The sequence below is a fragment of the Colletotrichum karsti genome (genome assembly GCF_011947395.1).
Source record: "Colletotrichum karsti strain CkLH20 chromosome Unknown Scaffold12, whole genome shotgun sequence".
NCBI lineage: Eukaryota > Fungi > Ascomycota > Sordariomycetes > Glomerellales > Glomerellaceae > Colletotrichum > Colletotrichum karsti.
The window spans coordinates 456,672-474,868 of record NW_024065912.1 but is presented as its reverse complement, the minus strand read 5'-3'; the positions used below and the strand labels follow the sequence as shown (position 1 = coordinate 474,868).

At 56.9% G+C, this 18,197-nt stretch overlaps 4 protein-coding genes across 4 annotated transcripts; 2 read left to right on the top strand and 2 right to left on the bottom strand.

Moving 5' to 3' along the window:
* Window positions 1–3,168: 3,168 nt before the first annotated feature.
* Window positions 3,169–4,980, top strand: CkaCkLH20_04526 (protein phosphatase 2C; the record flags this gene model as incomplete). The annotated part of the gene is made up of 2 exons (XM_038887245.1): window positions 3,169–4,419; window positions 4,471–4,980. 2 exons carry the CDS (start codon window positions 3,169–3,171, stop codon window positions 4,978–4,980), a joined length of 1,761 nt encoding a protein of 586 aa, XP_038747411.1.
* A 2,522-nt stretch (window positions 4,981–7,502) lies between these two features.
* CkaCkLH20_04525 (fungal zn binuclear cluster domain containing protein) lies at window positions 7,503–10,773 on the top strand (the record flags this gene model as incomplete). The annotated part of the gene is made up of 3 exons (XM_038887244.1): window positions 7,503–8,509; window positions 8,557–10,328; window positions 10,382–10,773. The coding sequence occupies 3 exons, from the start codon at window positions 7,503–7,505 to the stop codon at window positions 10,771–10,773; spliced, it is 3,171 nt and encodes a 1,056-aa protein (XP_038747410.1).
* A 587-nt stretch (window positions 10,774–11,360) lies between these two features.
* CkaCkLH20_04524 (alpha-L-rhamnosidase) lies at window positions 11,361–13,620 on the bottom strand (the record flags this gene model as incomplete). The annotated part of the gene is made up of 2 exons (XM_038887243.1): window positions 11,361–12,549; window positions 12,611–13,620. The coding sequence occupies 2 exons, from the start codon at window positions 13,618–13,620 to the stop codon at window positions 11,361–11,363; spliced, it is 2,199 nt and encodes a 732-aa protein (XP_038747409.1).
* An 873-nt stretch (window positions 13,621–14,493) lies between these two features.
* On the bottom strand, window positions 14,494–17,612 carry CkaCkLH20_04523 (SH3 domain-containing protein; the record flags this gene model as incomplete). The annotated part of the gene is made up of 5 exons (XM_038887242.1): window positions 14,494–14,556; window positions 14,609–16,443; window positions 16,493–17,048; window positions 17,105–17,214; window positions 17,315–17,612. 5 exons carry the CDS (start codon window positions 17,610–17,612, stop codon window positions 14,494–14,496), a joined length of 2,862 nt encoding a protein of 953 aa, XP_038747408.1.
* Between the last annotated feature and the right edge of the window lie 585 nt (window positions 17,613–18,197).

Here is an 18,197-nt window from a genome sequence, read left to right as displayed (position 1 = left end):
AGGCGCACTTATTTTTCGTTTCCCGAAGCGGGCGTTTCTTTTCATGCAGCAACTTTTTCCAAGTGGTGTCGGTGGCCGCCAGGCGGGCTCTGCGCTGGCAGTCGGCAGGTTGCATCGGAACATTGCGTCATTTGTCCACAGCAATCCGACTGGCCCCGCCATGATGCCTGAGTTGACCATCGGGTCAAGCTGACATTAGTTGCTGCTTCTGTTCCCAGGCTACAATTTGCAACTCTGCTTGAATGTTGCCGCATCATTTACTATATTGACAGATGGGATGCTTCGGCTGTAAATTCTGTACCTTAGTGTCTTATTTGGCTCTCCGGCCTTTTGTCGACTCTTGTCCCTCCTGTTTGGACCCAACAGGCGATTAAAGACTCACAAGACGGAGATGTGGACTACCTCATTTTCAATAAAAAGCTTGTCACCCACGAAACATGTCGGTTGCACGCAATTCGCAGAATGCCATATCGGCACCGATGCTCCGAGTCACACACTGCAATTGTGGGCCAGGTCTGTTGTCTTCTGTCAGATCTCTCACAGTTTCTTTCCGGCCCAACCCAGCAGTTGGAACTGGACCCCAATATTGGACCCCGAATTCTCGGAGCAACACGTTGCTCATGTTTGCGAGGCGAAAGCGAACAAAAATATCGATGGAGGGCAGGGTACCTGCCTGACGTTCCTGACCGAACCCCGCCCCAAACCAGGGTTCATAGCTGAGCTGGCATGCCAACACGCCGTGGGAGCTGAGGGGATACGCAGCAGGCAAGGCGAGCATAAGGTATGCTGAAGAGGATATGCCGTGTCATGATAATAGCCTCCACCGCGTGTGTCCCCTGCCTTAGTAATTGACGCTGCTGGCGGCTACTCTTTGAATGTGCTCCTTAGCTCACCAGGGCGTTTCTAACCTCGAAGAACAAAGGCTGAAGCTACTTGGCGCCCGACCTAAGCTTCGTGAGAGGGGCCTTACCGTGGCCTCGGCAGCCGCAGTTGAGGCAGCGAGATGGCGGCTTCAGGTCTCCGTGAGGAACCATGGTTCGGGCGCATTGCGAGGCGCTTTGATTCTTCCATCCGGCATAGTCCCGAAAAACCGATGGGCACCAGTGCCAGAAGGGAGGGAATGTTGAATTGGAGGTGTTCTTGAATCGTTCATGCGAACTGGGAAGCCCCCTCAGGCGTATGTTCGTATATCCGTTTGACTTCCAAAACACAAACTTCCCACTCTCCTAGAAATCCCATGGGGTTGTGAAGAAATGCCCTGGCTTGGAAAGCTGCCGAAAGTCTCCATTGAAAGGGATCGGGCTCGGGACACTGGGGCTGGTGATCGGCAGAGGAAAGGCCGGGTTCGACTAGCAACTTTCCAGCATTGGGTCTCAGAGTGAGGTCACTCGGCCACCTCGCCCTTCTAGACGATCAAGACGGGGTTGGGGCAGGTGATGTGGCAAGAAGGCAAAGAGCAGAAGGAATTAGTAGTAGGAGGCAGTTGACGGCGGGATTTCTTTCAGTGTCCATAGTCATCTCATCATCCCCTTCTCCGTCCACCCGGAAATCCTAAACCGCGTACCGGACATCAGACACTTCAGGATAGCGAAAACGCCTCCGTGTAAGGTACTTCTTGGCCGAGATTCAGATTCCCGCCCGCTTCTTCTCCGTAACGCCTAACTCGAATCCACGGCCATCCATCCATCACGCCCCAGGTTACGGATTCAGCCAGATCCAGACGGAGCGTCTCCGCCCCAGCCGAGACCTAACAACGCAGGGCAGCACGATATCCCGCGAGATCGTGCAGGGCGAGGTAGTCAGGTCAGCACGAACGGAACAGAACGGACGAGGTCAAGACATCGGAGAACAGACGAGACGCCAGCGCACCCGCAAATATACCCCGACAACGTGCAGACCGAGTAAGGTAAGAGTTGGAAGCTCAGGCCAGGACGAGCTGTTGTTGCGACATCCATTGCCATAAGGTGCATGCACTGCATTTCGAGTGCTAAAGTATTCAAGGCAGGGTCTTCGCCGTGAGAAACAACAATAATACGGATACCTGCCTGGTAGTGGAAGTGCGTGGAGTCAAGTCACAGTCAAGGTAAGCGCCGCTAAGAAAGCGACCCTGCGAATCGTTCCCGCCGGCTTCCTTGCTCTCCAGCTGCCTTTTTCCCCCCTCCAACCAAACATCCCCCCTCTTCCTCAGGTCCTGCACACTAAAGGTGCGGAGAACCAGCAAGCGCAGCGCAGAGCAGAGCAGCAAAAGCACCCAGCAACCTACATTCGCATCTGCCTCACCACATAACCTTGTCTTTCCCGACGTACACCTCACCACCACCACACTTTCTCCTCGTACCGTCTCACCAACCTATCTCTCCTCTCCTAGACGACATCGCAGCCTTTGCCATCGCGGGGGGCAAACTGCATCTCCTACACCTGACGCCCTCTCTCGTCTCTCCTCACAACAAGCATCCAATCGTCCCGGCGTTCCGTCTCGTTGGGTACGTCACTTCTGTGAGTAACGGAATGTACTGAGGCTTCCCGACTGCCATCTTGATCCCTTACCCTCCCACCCCTCCAAACATATCTCACCCTACGTCACCCATCACCCTTGGTCGCTACCACCATTGCACGTCAACCTGCATGCTCCCGTCTTTCTTTTCATCGTCACCGTCTGTCTCTATTGCGGCCCGTCTTCAAGGCGCCTATTTCCCGGCCTGTGCTTGGTATTATCCCCACATTCTCAACTTCATCACAGCGACCAGCAGGTGCTTATGTGGCGAAACCGTCCGCGCTCGGAGACATAGCTTGACCAGCTTTCTTCACTCTATCCTTTCCCTTACAGTCCGACGCCTCGTCTGCATTGCATCTAACGTCGGGCCCGATCTATTCCCCTAGCCCCCGGTCGGCCTCGGACCACCCTGCCCCTCCATGAATCCGACGAACATAACGCTCTCATAACCTCAAAGCTGACGCCAGTTCTTCCTTGACAGACTCCAACCTCGCGACAGTCCCTTTCCGGCGACACCCACGACCGACGACCAAGACGAACCCTCCTGCGACCCCCATCGCACTCGACTGATTGTGCGCTCGGGACGGTACCCTTGACCTCTCTTCAGGTTCTTTAAACTGGCAGGAAGCAAGCGTCGCAGCCTCTCCAATCAGGGGAGTGGTCTGCTGACTAGAATGTTCGGCGGCGGCTCAAGTTCAATGCCAAAGGCGGAGAGCGACTCCAAGGAGGATCGCAAGTCCCCTTCTCCCGACGCCGACAAGGGCGCCGCGGCCCAGTCCAAGCCGAACGACCAGGCCGCCAGCGGGGACAAGAGGAGCGGAAACAGCAGTCCTCCGGGACGTCAGACCGATGGAGCGACCGATAAGAAGCGCCGCGCCAGCGGTGTGTCCAGCAAGGCTGCCGGCCTGCTTGCTCACGCCAAGAATACCCTCAACTTTTCCCAGGTCGGCCGATCCAACTCCGACGTGAGTGCGCAGACTCCTCTGCAGAAGCTGGGCAAGCAGGACCCCGCACTCGTCGTGCCCCAGGGTCAGCACAACAACTCGGCCGGCGACTCCATCCCCGGTCCCCGCTCCACGTTCCGTGTCGGCGTTTGGGAGGATAGGAACAAAAAATGCCGTCGGACCATGGAGGATACCCATGCCTTTCTCTACAACTTCCTCTATACCCCGGCTCCTGCCCTCGAGGGTAAGAAGGCCGAGGCCGCAGATGAGAAGGAGACGCCCCAGGACATGGTCGAGACCGACAACGGATACTTCGCCATCTTTGACGGCCACGCCGGCACATTCGCGGCTGACTGGTGCGGCAAAAAGCTGCACCTTATTTTAGAAGATGTCATTCGCAAGAACCCGAACGGCCCCATCCCCGAGTTGCTCGACCAGACCTTCACCTCGGTCGACGCGCAGTTGGAAAAGCTCCCTCTTAAGAACAGTGGATGCACTGCTGCCGTCGCCGTATTACGTTGGGAGGACAGAGTACCGAGTGATCGGTCTGCGACTGGCTCTCAGGCAATTGCGCCGGCTACCGCCGCTGCCACGAAGGCTGCTAAGCTCACGTCAGAAGAGCCCGCAGACGACAAGGCCGCTGCCACCAGTCCCGAAGCAACCCATGCCAAGCTTAAGAACTCGGCCAGCCGCCAGCGCGTGCTCTACACGGCCAACGTTGGAGATGCGCGCATCATTCTCTGCCGCGCCGGCAAAGCTCTGCGTCTGTCGTACGACCACAAGGGTAGTGACGAGAACGAAGGAAAACGTATAGCTAACGCCGGTGGTCTGATACTCAACAACCGCGTCAACGGTGTTCTGGCTGTGACGAGGGCCCTCGGCGACACCTATATGAAGGATCTCGTCACGGGCCACCCGTACACGACCGAGACTGTCATTCAGCCCGAGAGTGACGAGTTCATCATCATAGCTTGCGATGGAGTAAGTTTGAGGTCCATCCCGCTCTTCTACAGATGACTAACACTGTGACAGCTGTGGGATGTTTGCTCTGATCAAGAGGCGGTTGACCTCGTTCGCAATCTAGAGGACCCGGTGGAGGCGTCCAAGCTCCTGGTTGACCATGCGCTGAATCGTTTTAGTACGGACAATTTGTCCTGTATGATTGTTCGTTTGGATAAGGCTGCATTGTTAGAAAGCCAGAACGACAAGGAGAGCTCCGTTGGTGTTGAGCGGCCTCCCCCCTCGAACGCAGCCAAAGTCAGCGAGGCTGAGAAGATCGTTCAAGACACGAAGAAGAAAATCGCTGATGGAGGTACGCCTGCCATTGGAGTCTCGGCTAGCAACAGCGGTCGCGGCCATGACCCGGCGTCTATTGACAATGGAGACTTCAAGCCAACAACACTGGACGGGACTCTGGAGGAGGAGCCCGGACCTATCGACGAAAACGATGATTCTCCTGAGGTCGCCCGCGACGCTCCTCCTGCTCCTTTGCCGACGAATGTGGAGCAGACTGACACGGCAGCTACAGCGAAGGCGAACTGAGCATTTGGCGAGGTATTTGGACGGGACATGTTGTGGGGTCCGAATGTCGGGCAACTGAGTACTAGAGCGACAACAATGCTTGTCATGGTAGCTCATTCCACAGGGCGGCATTTCAAAATGTCTAGCAAGATGGGGCGAGGAAGGCGAGTTGCAGGGCGAGTGAGCATATGGCAATAAGCCGGCCCGGCGAAGAAGGGTGCTTGTTGTAGGCTATCTGTACATCTAGCTATCACATGGCTTTAATGCGCGGTCCGATTTGGGTGAAGACGTTTATAGAAAATGTGTTTGTGTTCCCGGAAACTTCCATGTTTATCGATGAGTGCGATGCCCGGTAAATATGTGAGGTCGATGACTGAGATCTGAGGTCGAGAAGGCGACGGTCAACAGCTTCACGCAGTTCAAGTTTGTCTGAATTCGAACATGGCCAGACTACACGGGGTTGAGGTTGCTCGAAACAGATGACTGGGTAGTTGGGCCTAATATACACACACAAATCATCAAGAGACAAGCTCGGGCTCACCGCCAGAATTGAGATGATCCTCGGAGTCCAAGTAACGATTTAGTTGTCGTGTAAGTGTGACGGAGATATATCACGGGACCAGAAAACAGCTGGCCGGTACCTGCATAGAGTTCCATAGGGCCCGGACCAGCTCGGTCAATTGACGAGATATTCGAGCAGAATTCCAAAGCCTTGGACCACTGGCTTTGTCATGAAAGATCCCAGGCCCCACGTTTTGATCTCTGAGACAGGGGGTGATGGGTAATTGGGACGAGCCGGGTGGGTGAAGCAAGTTCAGATACATGACCATTGTTATGACAATTTTTCGCAGAGGAAAAAAAAAAGCTCGGATGCCCGGTTGGTCTCGGTGAAAGTGAACGTGACCGGATGCTGCGCCCTGTGGTCAACGTGAACGTGACCTCGAGCTGCCGCAGTTCGTGGTCAGTGGCGCGCGCGCGGGGGGGAACCGGGTAGGAAACCTGGGGTGAGGTGAGGTGAGGTGAGGTGAGAGCTTGGGGGGCGGGGGACAGCGCAGCGGTGGGCTAGGTAGGTAAGTGTACCTAGGTCGTCGCGCTGGTGCGATGCATGCAAGGATGACGCCCCCTCGTAAAGGATTGGTTTGTGTTTCTGAGGTGCCTCAAGGTGAGTGGGATAATGGAAAAAGAATGTTTGGCTTGGGGGCAGGTGATTTGCGATGAGATGAGTGAGGATCGTGGTGCCGGTTGGTCCGGGCTTTCGTGGGCCCCTTCCCGTCTTTTCTCCAAATTCCCCGGATTCCAGACTCCATGTTCCATTCTCGATGGAAAGGCGGGGGCGGATGAGGAGGTCTTGCTGGTATTGGTGATCTCACTTTTGATTTACCTACTACACCGAGGGCGCCGAGGATACTAGGAACTTCTCTGGCGCGGCGCCGGGCGATGGTCTTAATGTACATTCTGGCCCGGAGGGGCAAGTATCAACCAAACCAGCCAGGCAGGATCGGGAAGGACGACGACGCCGTACATGAAGACGAAAGTACATGTTACCTAAAGTACTGAAGCGATTAGGTATTGGAATCAACGTTAGAGGCTGCTGCTGCTGCTGCTGCGTGTCTCGTGTCCAGGCATCGTCCAACTGTCCGAATTTTATCATCAATTCGGGGTTAACAGGCCAGAGGCGAGTCTTTGCTTGGTGCGAATCTCCCTTCCTTCATCTCAATTGCGCATCGCATTCTGTTGAATCAAACCCCCACGGCGGCGGTGTTTGACGAGCTGTTACACCATTATCGTCGTCTTTGAACTGGCCTCGTCGGCCCTCGCCAATCAGAGCCCGACAAACAGATCCCCTGTACTTCGTCGACGACGCCTGTTATCTTTGGAAATCCTCGGTGTCTTACTGGAGCGGCACCCCTCAACCGAGCATTATCATCATCGCCATCAGCAGCAGCAGCAGCAGCAGCAGCAGCAGCAAGCCGAGGAGAGCAGGCCAGGCACCGAAGTTGGCCATCGCCGATTCGCTCCAGCTGTGTGTTGAGGTGCAGTGCACGAGTACCCATACGCTCTGTGTTTGGAAACCGTCTCCGCGAATACCAGACGAGATAATCATTGCAGCTTACCGGGCAGAGGGCTACTGTGAAGTAGGTCAGTCTCACTCTCGGTGTTGTATTTTGGCGGTACGTATCTTTCTCTCTACCCAAAATGGTAGGTACGGTTCACGGAAAGCACCTGCCTAGCTGGAGCTACGGGTACCTCCCCAAGGACCCAGCTTGAACCCCGCACCCCCAGTCGCGAAGCTCAGGATCCAACCATTGACGGTTCACAGAGCGAGGTTCCACACTCGGGGTCTCCACCTCCAGCTGGCCGACAAAACCCAGGGCCCGCCGTTTTTTTTCGGCTTCCATTCCCACCCCAAGCCGCTTTACTCAGTGATCCCCCCTCCATAATCCCGTTGCAAACCGACCGAGTCAATCATCCAAGCCAGACCTCAATCAGCCCAGTGCTATCGACCCACGAGTGCAGCCCAGCACGTCTCTGCCCGGCCCATCATGGCCCAATACGTCGCAGCAAACAACCTGAGCCCGACGACATCCAACCCTCCTGCCACTTCAGCTGCTGCTGCTCCTCCCGCCCCGTCTTCAGCCGCTGCCGCCGCTGCCCAGCCTGGTTCAGCACAGCATAAGCGCGTCTATCAGGCCTGTATCCCATGTCGTCGGAGGAAAGTCCGCTGCGACCTGGGAAGCGTCGACAATCCCCACGACCCTCCCTGCGTACGATGCCGCCGCGAGAGCAAAGAATGTTACTTCAGCGCTACGAGACGAAAGCGCAAGACGGAGGACGGCGTAGACGAGCCCGAAGAGGTCGACGAGTATACCATACGAAACGGCCGTAAGCGCCTCCACGTCAGCGACAGCCCTCCCGTTGCCATCGACCGCCGACTCTACAGCGAAGTCCCTCTCACTCCCGGCGGCTCCATCGGTCGAACCCAGCCCCTTCGTCGACCGACCGACCCCGGTGTCCCCACGAGCTCACACGGCGCCGTCACCCCGAGCACCGTCAGCCAGGCGGACAGCAGCCGACGCGCAGAGTTCGGGACCTTCGAGGACGAGCCCAATGCCCAGCTGGAGAACCACGAGGCCGCGGATCTCATGCGCCCCGGCGTCTACGGCCCCCACGATGCGTTGGACCTGCTCTATAAGGCGGCCACGGATAGGTCAGTCCAGCTCCGTATCGTCCAAGACGCGGCTGCTTACCCCCCGGCCCACAGCCCCGCGACGAACCATCACAAGCGCCACGAGAGCGTTGCCTCCATACCGGCCATGCCTCCGCAGCCCGTGATTGTGACCCCGGGAGCCACCATGAAGCCCATGGGCGCCGGCCGGCCGTCCGTGTCCGTCCAGCCGGAGGCGCAGCCCATCGATCCGGAGCTGCTCTCGACGAAGCGGGACCTTTCTGGGGAGCCTGGATACCAGGATGCGGTCAAGGCTTGGGGGAGGTTCAGATTTGTCAGGGCTGGTTGGTTTTCCGCGCAGGAGGCCATTGAGTACATCGATTAGTAAGACTTCATATTGTCCATCTGCACGCTGGTACTAACATGGGCAGTTACTACGAATATCTTTCACCACTTACACCCATCTCTCCGCCGACGTTCCGAAACCCCGCGTCGCATCTTACTCTCCTGACGGAAGAGCCCATTCTTACAATCACCCTCCTCACCATTTCATCGAGGTATCGAAAGATTCCGGGTACAGGTGGACACTGCCGATCTCATGCGATTCACGAACAGCTCTGGACCTACCTCCGGGGAATGATCGAAAGATGTCTTTGGGGCCAGGAGGCATTTGGAGGTGGATTTGCTGCAATGGCAGGGGCTTCGTCGGTCATCGAGGATCAGACGAGCAGCACGGCGCCTTGGCGCGGTATGAGGAAGGGAAGCCTGCGGACGCTGGGCACCGTCGAGTCTCTGATGATTCTCACGGAATGGCACCCCCGCGCGCTTCATTTTCCTCCGGCTGAGGCCATCGATGAGCTGATGCTCCCCTCATACGAAGGCAGCGATTTGATCAGCACCGATGAGAACGGAAACCAGCGGCCATCGGCCAACATTGGCGGGCGCAGACTCGATAGCTGGCTCGAACCCGCTTGGAGAAGCGACAGGATGTGCTGGATGCTTCTCAGCACCGCCATGGGCCTCGCCTACGAGCTCGGGGTCTTTGACGATATTGACGAGCTACTTCGCGACGGTGCCATCACTCGCCCAGAGTACGAGGAGGAGACGTACCGTCAGCGCGCAAACCGGATCAAGCGCTTGCTGTTGATCTATCTTACCCAGCTTGCTGGTCGTCTTGGTTGGACAAGTATGGTTCCTGAGGTCCTGCGCAAGAGCGACCCGGCCGTGACTCGCCGCCGTCCGGTATCAACCGAAGGTACAACCCCGGGCACCAACCCGTCTTCGATGTCCAACGCCTTCAACTACATCCCCGACCTCGAGCTTGATGACCAGATCATTCACTGCTGGGCTGGGATCAGCAACGCCATGCATATTGGCAACGAGAAGTTCTTCAGATCTCGAAAGCATACCACCGACATCATCCAGAGCGGCAAGTACACCGACCTCCTGAAGGAGTTCCAGCCCCTGTTGCAAGATTGGTGGAAAGAATTCGAGCGGTACAGGCTGCCACCGTACATCAGGCACATTCTCACCATCGAGTACGAGTACGTGCGCATCTACGTCAACTCGCTGTCTCTGCAGGCAGTCGTTGAGCGTTGCACCAACAATGCCGAGCGCGCAGGCCATGTCGCGCACGGCAATCACAACGCAGGAAGCGCTGCGCAGCTTTCGCCGCAGACGCAGAACTACTTTGGAAAGCTGCCCCTGGGACAGCTTGGTGGCTTCGGCGCGACCGACCAGGAGTACATCAAGGAAGTCATCAGCGGTAGCCGCAACCTGCTCAGGACCGTGGTCGAGGGTCTTCTTCCAGGAGAATACCTCAAACATGCCCCTGTCAGGACCTACTTCCGCATCATCAGCGGCGCCATGTTCTTGCTTAAGACCTTCGCACTTGGTGCGCCGCGGTCCGATGTGAAGATGAGCATCGACTTGATGGACCAGACTGTTGAAGCGCTCCGCAACTGTGTCGTCGACGACGTTCATCTGGGCATTCGCTTTGCTGACTTGTTGGAGTCTTTGACTCGGCGTCTTCGTAACCGTTTCATTCAGGCGCCTACACTGGGGCATGCATCTGCGGATGGAAGAAGCCCAGATCCCCATGGTGTCACCGATGGCGCTGGTGCTGCGAATGGTCAGGTGGTCAACGGTGTCGGTGGCCAGAACTGGTCCAACCATCCTGGCAAACTGGGACTCGGTACTCATGGTAAGGCTTGCGTCCGTTTTAGGAGGTGTTTATGTGACTAATCGACGTCTTAGAAGACCCCAACGCCATCTCAGCAACGCCCTTTGACCTTACAACAGGAAACTTTCCCTATCCCTCCGGAGCCGCCTCCGTTCTCGGCCCCTCCACCCCGGCACCCCACCCGGAAACCACCACCAATAATAACAACACCACTACCAACAACACGGCCGGCTCGACGTCCGGAATGGACAACTTGTTCGACTCTACGGACTGGAACAACCCAAGTAACGAGATGTGGTACCTCCCCACAGGTCCGGCCTTCTTCCAGAACATGGACAACACAGCCGTCGCGATGACGGCCGAGGGTGTCAACGTCGGTGGCCTCGACCTCCTCGAGTACATGGCCATGGACAACTTCAACGTCATGGAAGGCACCAGCAACGGCGCACCGCCGTCGTACCCCTGAACCCAGGCAGGGCAGATGTCTACCGCACGAGATTGAGCTACACAAAAACGGGAGGTTTCAAAATTGCAACTTGGCAAAACAACGGAAAGACAAAATCGGCAACTTGGAAGAAAATTAGGCGTGATGAATGACACGAATGGCTGGTGCAAGCATTGCGTCGTGTTTTCGTTCTTTTTTTGGAATTCTTGGAAAATGCTGCTCGGAAAGCATTCTTCGCTGATTCGGTTTCGTTTGAGAGCACTTCTTTTTGCTCTTCCGTTCTGATACGACTGGCGGCAAGAAAGTATGATTTAGATACCCTTTTACGCACTCGATTGTCAACCGAAGCACCCGGGGATTTTGGGATGCTTGCTCGAGTTTATATATCTAGAATGGAGTTTATTCTTTTCGGTCATTATGCTGCGGCGAGAACATCATGGCTGTGACAGAAACAATCCTTGATCCCGTTGGCCAACGAATATGCAATCAACTCAGATCTTTCCTGCACATTACGCAACAGGTATCCTAACGATGCTACTCATACGACTATCAAATGACATCAGAAACTTCGTCAAAGCACTCTAGAGTCCTCGGCATCAACCTCACAATTATAATCCTTCAGAAACAGCTCGAACAGAAACAACCACCGGCGTATCCGACCCCTTCCCCTCAACATCAACCAGAACCCTCCCACCCTCAAACCTCCCCTGCTTAACCCCGCCACCAAACACAACCTGCCCGTCAACCTCCACCGTCGCACCATCGTTCGCAACAGGCACACCAACAACCCCCTTCGACCCCGTCTCCGCCTTCACGCTCACCTTAAACCCGTCTCCCCCATCACTCCAATCGACCCCGATCCCGGCCCCCGAAGGCGTCGGCACCACGCCCCGCGCCCACCCCAGCCCGGCCCGGACCGGCATCACGCTCCACGTCTTGAACCCGGGACTCGTGGGCCTCACGCCCAGCACGTACCGGCTCATCAGCGGCACCACCCCCGTCGACCACCCGTGCGCCATGCTCGTGTACCCGTCCTCGTACGGCCGCCCGTCCGGCCCCCCGATCCCCTCCCAGAACGTCACCCCGGGGTCCCCGCCGCTCATGGACCCGTACAGCCGCCTCATCTCCTCCACCGCGCTCTCCGCCAGCCCGTCCGTCTCGAACCGCGCCGCCATCTCAAAGTACGACACGAACGCGTACACACGCTGCCCGAACCCCGCCGAGACGGCGTCCGAGTCGTAGAAGGCGTTGCCGTACGCCCGCGACGCCGCTTTGCCGTAGTAGTCCAGCACCCCCTTCGCCTTGTCGCCGGAGACGACTGAGGCAAGGACGGCTATGCTGTTGCCGTCCTGCGCGTGCGCGGCCACGAAATCGCTATCTCCCCCCTTCGTCCCGTCGAAAAAGGCGCCCACGCTCGCGTCAAAGTTCCGCTCGCCCAGCGCCTTCGCGACCGCGTCCGCCCTGTCGCCCCACCTCTTCTGGTCGTCCGGCTTCCCGGCCTGCGCCGCCATCTCCGCCGCCCGGCGCAGCGCGAGCACGTACAGGGCGTTGTAGTACGTGACGGGCCCCTGGCGCGGGAGGAAGGCATAGTCGCCGTACCCGCTCGTCCCGTTTAGCCCCTTGGTCACCAGCCCTGTGGCCGGGCTCGTCACGGAGGGGTACCACTTGTCCAGCACGGCCAGCAGGTTCGGGTAGAAGGAGTCCAGGTAGCTCACGTTGCCCGTGTACCAGACGTAGTCGTGGCTGCAGACGACCCACCAGAGGGGATAGTCGAACAGCGGGAGCGTGTAATTGTTGCTTCACCACATTTGTCAGTATCGCCACATCTCCCCCATCTAAAGGCGTTGGGCAAACTCACATGCTCGCGGGCGGAATCCACCCGTCACCCCTCTGATGCACCGCCAAGTCCTCCAACACGTTCCTGCTTGCCTCGCTCACCAGCGCCCCGTGCGAGACGTACCCCGTCAGCGCCGCGACCGCCAGGTCGCCCACGTACGGGTCGCGATCGCGCTTCGGCGCGTCGTGAATCACGAGCTTGCCCTCGAGGCCCCCGCCCGCCGCGCCGCGCGGCTCCGCGTCCTCGGCGCGGAACACGTCGACGCACAGGTCGTTCGTGTACACGCCGTCGAACCACCACCGCGTGAGCTGCTCGTCGCTGCACTCGAACCGGCCGCCGAAGGTGTCCGGGGTGCCGTGGAAGGCGGAGAGCTGCAGGCTCAGGGAGGAGATGCGGACCTCGCCGCGGGGCGCGGTGTGCGGGGCGTCCGAGGGGAGGGCGTCGAGGTAGATGCGGAGGTAGCGGAAGCCGTGGAGGCCGTCGACGCAGACCTGGCCCTTTCCCTGGCCGTCGGGGAACTGGCAGCCGTGTTTGGCGGTCCAGACGTAAGGGTCCTTTTTGACGGCAATCTGTTCGCTTCCGGGGGTGATTGTGTCGCCGTTGTAGGATCTTGAGAAGTCGCTCACGTTGCTGAGGAACTGTAAGGTTTCCGAGAAGGCGAGGCGGATTCCCGGCCTAGGCTCCCCGTCTCCCTCATTCCCCCCGCCCGTCGAGGAGCCGTTGAAAGAGATGGACAGGATCCCGACGGTGTTCTGCCCAAAGTCCACCGTCACCGAGGGGACTTCATCCGTGTCCGAGGGCCGCTTGAGAATCGCCGGCCCGCCGTCGCCGTTGATCAGGCCAGAGGGGTTACTCACGGAGCCGCGGGTGAGGTCGGGCAGGATGCGGGTTGGTGTGATTGTCTGAGATTTGCTGGCGCGGACATAGCTATGCCAGCTGGGCTCCTGGTCCGAAATCGAAACGGTGCTGATCTGGTCCCATTGGCCTGTCATGAAAGCGAGGATGTTGGTGAGGAGATTAGGTATCCTCATTGTTTAAATGGCAGTCGGAGTGACCTCCGTGGGTGAGAGCTGTGTATCCCTTAGATTGTGGTCCCGGGGCCGCATCAGGATGAGATCTTCTGGACGGGGCTGTCAAACGTCGGGTTCCCTTGTATTTGAGTGACGGAATGGAGAGGGAGACGGCAAGGGCGGGAGTGCGGGGTCCGGCTTTTCCCCCAGATCGGATGATGAACCACCGGCGGGTCGTTGCGGAGGTCAAACCCACCGTGCCCGGCTTCCTGCAGATGATGGGCAAAGCTTACGTCCCATCGCGCAGCTGCATGTTTTACCCGCAAAAGCATTGGGAATTGGGAATGGATGCAGCTCGACTAGAAACGAGGGGGGGTCGCAAGGACCTTGTCCTGTCTCGAATCAGCCACTATCTTCCTCATCGTCAGACATGTACATCAAGGAGTAGCAACAATGCAGCATCGGGTACACTTGGCAGATAAATCGAATGGTATTAGACAGCGCTGCGCCTAATTTGTTCCTCCCTCGAATCCACGACAGGGGGAAGCTTCGAAACACCTATGCAAAGCTAATGCTTATGTTCGCGACGCACGTTGGCGAGGCGTTTCTAAACAAAAGAGAAGAAGGGTAACAGAAAAGGAACGGGGTAAAAACAAGAGCCGTGAAGCTTGGTATGTCCGCGTATCTCAAGAAAAAAAAAACAAGAAACTGCAAATCCGCGCACAAGTTATCCATGGTGCTAAGGTTCATATCAGCGACCACGATTTTTTCAATGTCGTCCATCAATCCGTAACCCTCCATCCGTTTGGTACCTGGACGCCGACAAAGTCAAGAAGGTACTGTACACAATTCGCTGTCCGTTCAAAACAAAACTGGTGCTCGTAAAGAGGCTCTCTATACCGTGCCTCTGAGTCTCTGCTTGCGCGCTAGCCAATCGCCAAGCATGTTATCAAGTTGCTATAGTCTGTCAGTGTACGTTCATCATAAAACAGAGAAGAGTGAGTCTTACTGTCGTGATTTCCGCCAACTTGGCGTTTTGTTCACGGAACAACGTTCCTGCGACGGGATGTTCAGGTCCCGCGGGGGCAACGTCGCTCTTGTCGTATACCACGACAAGCATGTCACGGATGTCCGAGCTGGAATCGAAGAATGCCCGCAGCTTCGCATCATTCCAGCTGCTGCCGGTGGTGCTGCCCCCTGTCGAGGTTGAGCTTGCAGTCATCGAGTCTTGGGCGCGGTGTCTGCCGACCTCATCGGCGTCGATGAGCTCTGGTGACGGAGATGAAGAGTGGCCGTCCTGGCTGGAGGTGTCGACCATAAGCGCAGGCGGGTTGCTGATGGTGACTGGGGAGACCTGCACAGGTGATTCGGAAAGACGATCCTTTTCTCTGTCCGCGGTGGTTGGCTGAGTTTGCGGTTGGGGTTGTGTTGGGGTAATCGTCTTGTCGGTCTGGCCACTCTGAGTGCTCATGTAGCTATCAGGGAAGGCACCGGGTAGGGGTCGCGTGAGCTTCTCGTCCTTCGGCTTCTCCTCGACTGGCTGCTGTACGGAAGGACCTGACGGGTCAATCTCTTCGCCGGAAGAGTCGAAGTCGTCGAGCTCCACGCGTGACTTGGCTTTGGTGACTTTCTGCGGCTTAGGCTCCTTAGGCTCGTTGTTCCGGGAGGGGATGATCTTCGACAAGGACGACTTTTGCGAGTGCTTGATCTCGGGCTGCGGCTTAGGTTCGGCATCTGCGTCCGAGGAGTCGTCTTCCACAATGCGCATGGAAGCAGGCGGTACATTTGAAACGTTGTTGGGGCGGCCTTCAGTTGAGATGAACTCGCTAAGTTCCCGAGTAGCAGACTTCTGTGATGTCGATACTGATCCCTTCTTCGTCAACGATGGCTCCACCCGTGGTTGTTGCTTCTGAAGCTTGCTCGACGCTCGCTCAGGTCCACCTGCAGAGCCGCCGCTTGTTCTCGGAGAAGACGGCTGCTCCTCCGACTCTCTGTCCTGAGACTCGGTGACAATATCCATAGACCTCTTCCCAAAGGACTCGTCGTCATCGTCAACAACCTTCTTCTTGTCCTTACGAGAGAAGAAACTCCTGATGGCGCTGGGCTTCTTGTCCTTCTTTTTCTTGTCTTCCTTCTTATCAGGTTGCAGCTCCTTGTCCATCTTATCCAGACTCGGCCGTTGTTTGACGCTCTCCGTCGTCGAGGGTCGTGAGCTGTTGTCATCGCGGAGCAAATTGGGCGTAAGCGAGATCTTCTTGGTCTCGACTGTTTCGTCCTTAAAGAAAGAGTCGGTGTTCCTGACGGTGCCGTTCCTTGACCGGCTGGGTCCTTCGGGCTTCTCAAAGATCTCGCCGCTGTCGCGTTTTGTGTCGTCATCAACAACCTCCTCTTTCTTGGTCGGCTCTGCGACCTTGACCTCCTTGATTGTCCGCGGCTTCAATGGTTCGACCTTCGCTGTCTCGTCATCCAACGCCTCCTCAGTCGATGCCTGTTGCGTAGCAGCCTGTTGTTGCTGTTGCTGTTGCTGTTGCTGTTGCTGCTGTCCCTGTTGCCCAGAGAACAGCTCGTCCATATCCTCTTCATCCGAAGAATAGTCAATGTCCGAATAGTCGACAAACGTCGGTGGGGCGAATGCGACGGTCTTCTTCTTCTTCCTCAGAGCAGTCTTGAACGTGCTCTTGGACTTCTCTCCAGCCTGGTCTCCGAGCATTGTGGCGGAAAGCTGATCTAAGTCAGAAAGGTTTATCTCTTCCATGGAGGGAGCGACTACGTCAATGTTCCTGTGCTTGTTCAAGCGCGCCAACCTCTCAGTTGGCGTCTCAATATGCTCTGCCGGGAGATATCCTGCGCCTTTGTTAGCATGTGCTGACGCAAAAGAGGCGGGGGGTCATACCGATGCTGCTGTCCTTTACCACCCGGACCAGCCACCAATAGCTGTTGCTGTCGTCCAGTAACACCATGGTATCTCCCTTTGTGGCATTTGCTTGGCCTTCGACGGTCGCGACGAAGGTGTGGAGCGCGTAGACGAATTCGAAATCGATGTCCTCTGCTTCGTGTAAGCATTCATTGCCCCATCCGCTGACTATGAACCTAGAATCATTAGAAGAAAAAGAAAAGTCGTCATCATCATCATCATCGATCGAGGGCTCGTAGGGTATCGTAAGCGGCATGTCGTCATCGTCGGCGTCGAACCCGGTTGCCTCATCCCATTCCGCTCTTTCTGTTCTCTCTGCCCGTTCCATCTCGGCTCGGCGTTGCGCAAAATCTTCCGATCCAAATCCACGCAGTCGAAGGGGACGAACCACAATCGGTCCATGTTGTGCGACATTGTCCAGGCCGAACTTTGCCTCGTGGACCTGGCTCTGCTGGGCATACCAGTCTCCATCGTCGTGCAGTTCGTGTTCACTGTCTCTACCATCGCATAGCTCTTCGTATAGCTCGTCGAGAAACTGGTCGTCGTATCGGCCGTTCGCATCCGTGTCTCGGTCCTACTCGGGATACTTACCGCGAAGATGATGATGACGGTTTGAAGCAGAGTCCTTGCTATGCTGATAGGAGTGTGACGCAGGTGGATATTCAGGAGTTTCGGTGTAGGGAGATGAGGACCACGTCTCGCTGAAAGAAGGAGAAACAGGGGAGTTGCGGTCTCTCATGGCCGGAAGAGAATCGACTCTTCTTGGCCAAGAATGCGGAATCGTAAATAAATTGTACCCACCATCTTCAATCGAGGGCGAACTCGAGATCTTGTCCATCATGTCGTCGTCCAAGCTCTCGTCCGTGTCGTCCATGTCTCCATCGTCTATATTCCCCGCCATGCCGCCATTCTGCGCGACTGCTAGCGCATCTTGTTGTTTTTTGCTTGCGTCGTCCATGGTACCACCACTGAGCTTCTTGGAGTCCTCGCCCGCAAGATCGTCCGAGTCGGAGATGTCGTCGTCGCCGTCGGTGTTTGTCCAAGACAGCCTCGGGCTGCGCGCCTGGATTTCTGCGGATTCTTGTGCGACCTCTTGCAGCGTCGCAGCCTGGTGTGGACCAAGCGAGCCGTTGGGGCCTCGGGGATGATCTTTCGCTGACGGTGCTTCGTGATCTTGTAGGTCGATCGTGTCTGTAATTGCGACAAAAGAGGCAAGAGGTCAGCGTGACATGCCAGCTAAGGAGCAGCCAATTGAGGGTTGTTTTTCTTCTTTTCCTCCGTGGATGTGTAGAGGGGGGGGAGGAATTCTGTAAGATTGATCGACCGCGGTTCCAGCCGGTAGACCAGGACGGTGTCAGGCTAGAGCTCAGACACCTAAAACCAGGGCCAATTGGGAAAGGGGAAGAAGTTGGTGTTTTGGGAGGGAATAGTGTGTTGCGCCAGGAGGAATGGAAGTAGGCGCGGGTGTTTTGGGTCGCATAAACTTACCAGCGCGAATAATGTGAGGTCTCGTCATGTTGGAATAAGGTCGCGGGCCAGCACAGTAGGCAGAGCCGGGTCAGCGTATGTCGGATTTGTGACTCTTGTGACGGGTGTCTCCTGGGCGTCAGGGACTTCGGCGTCAGGATCGTCGGTCGTGTTGTGGTATTGGTGGTACAGAAGTGTGCTCGTTCCGCGCGTGCGG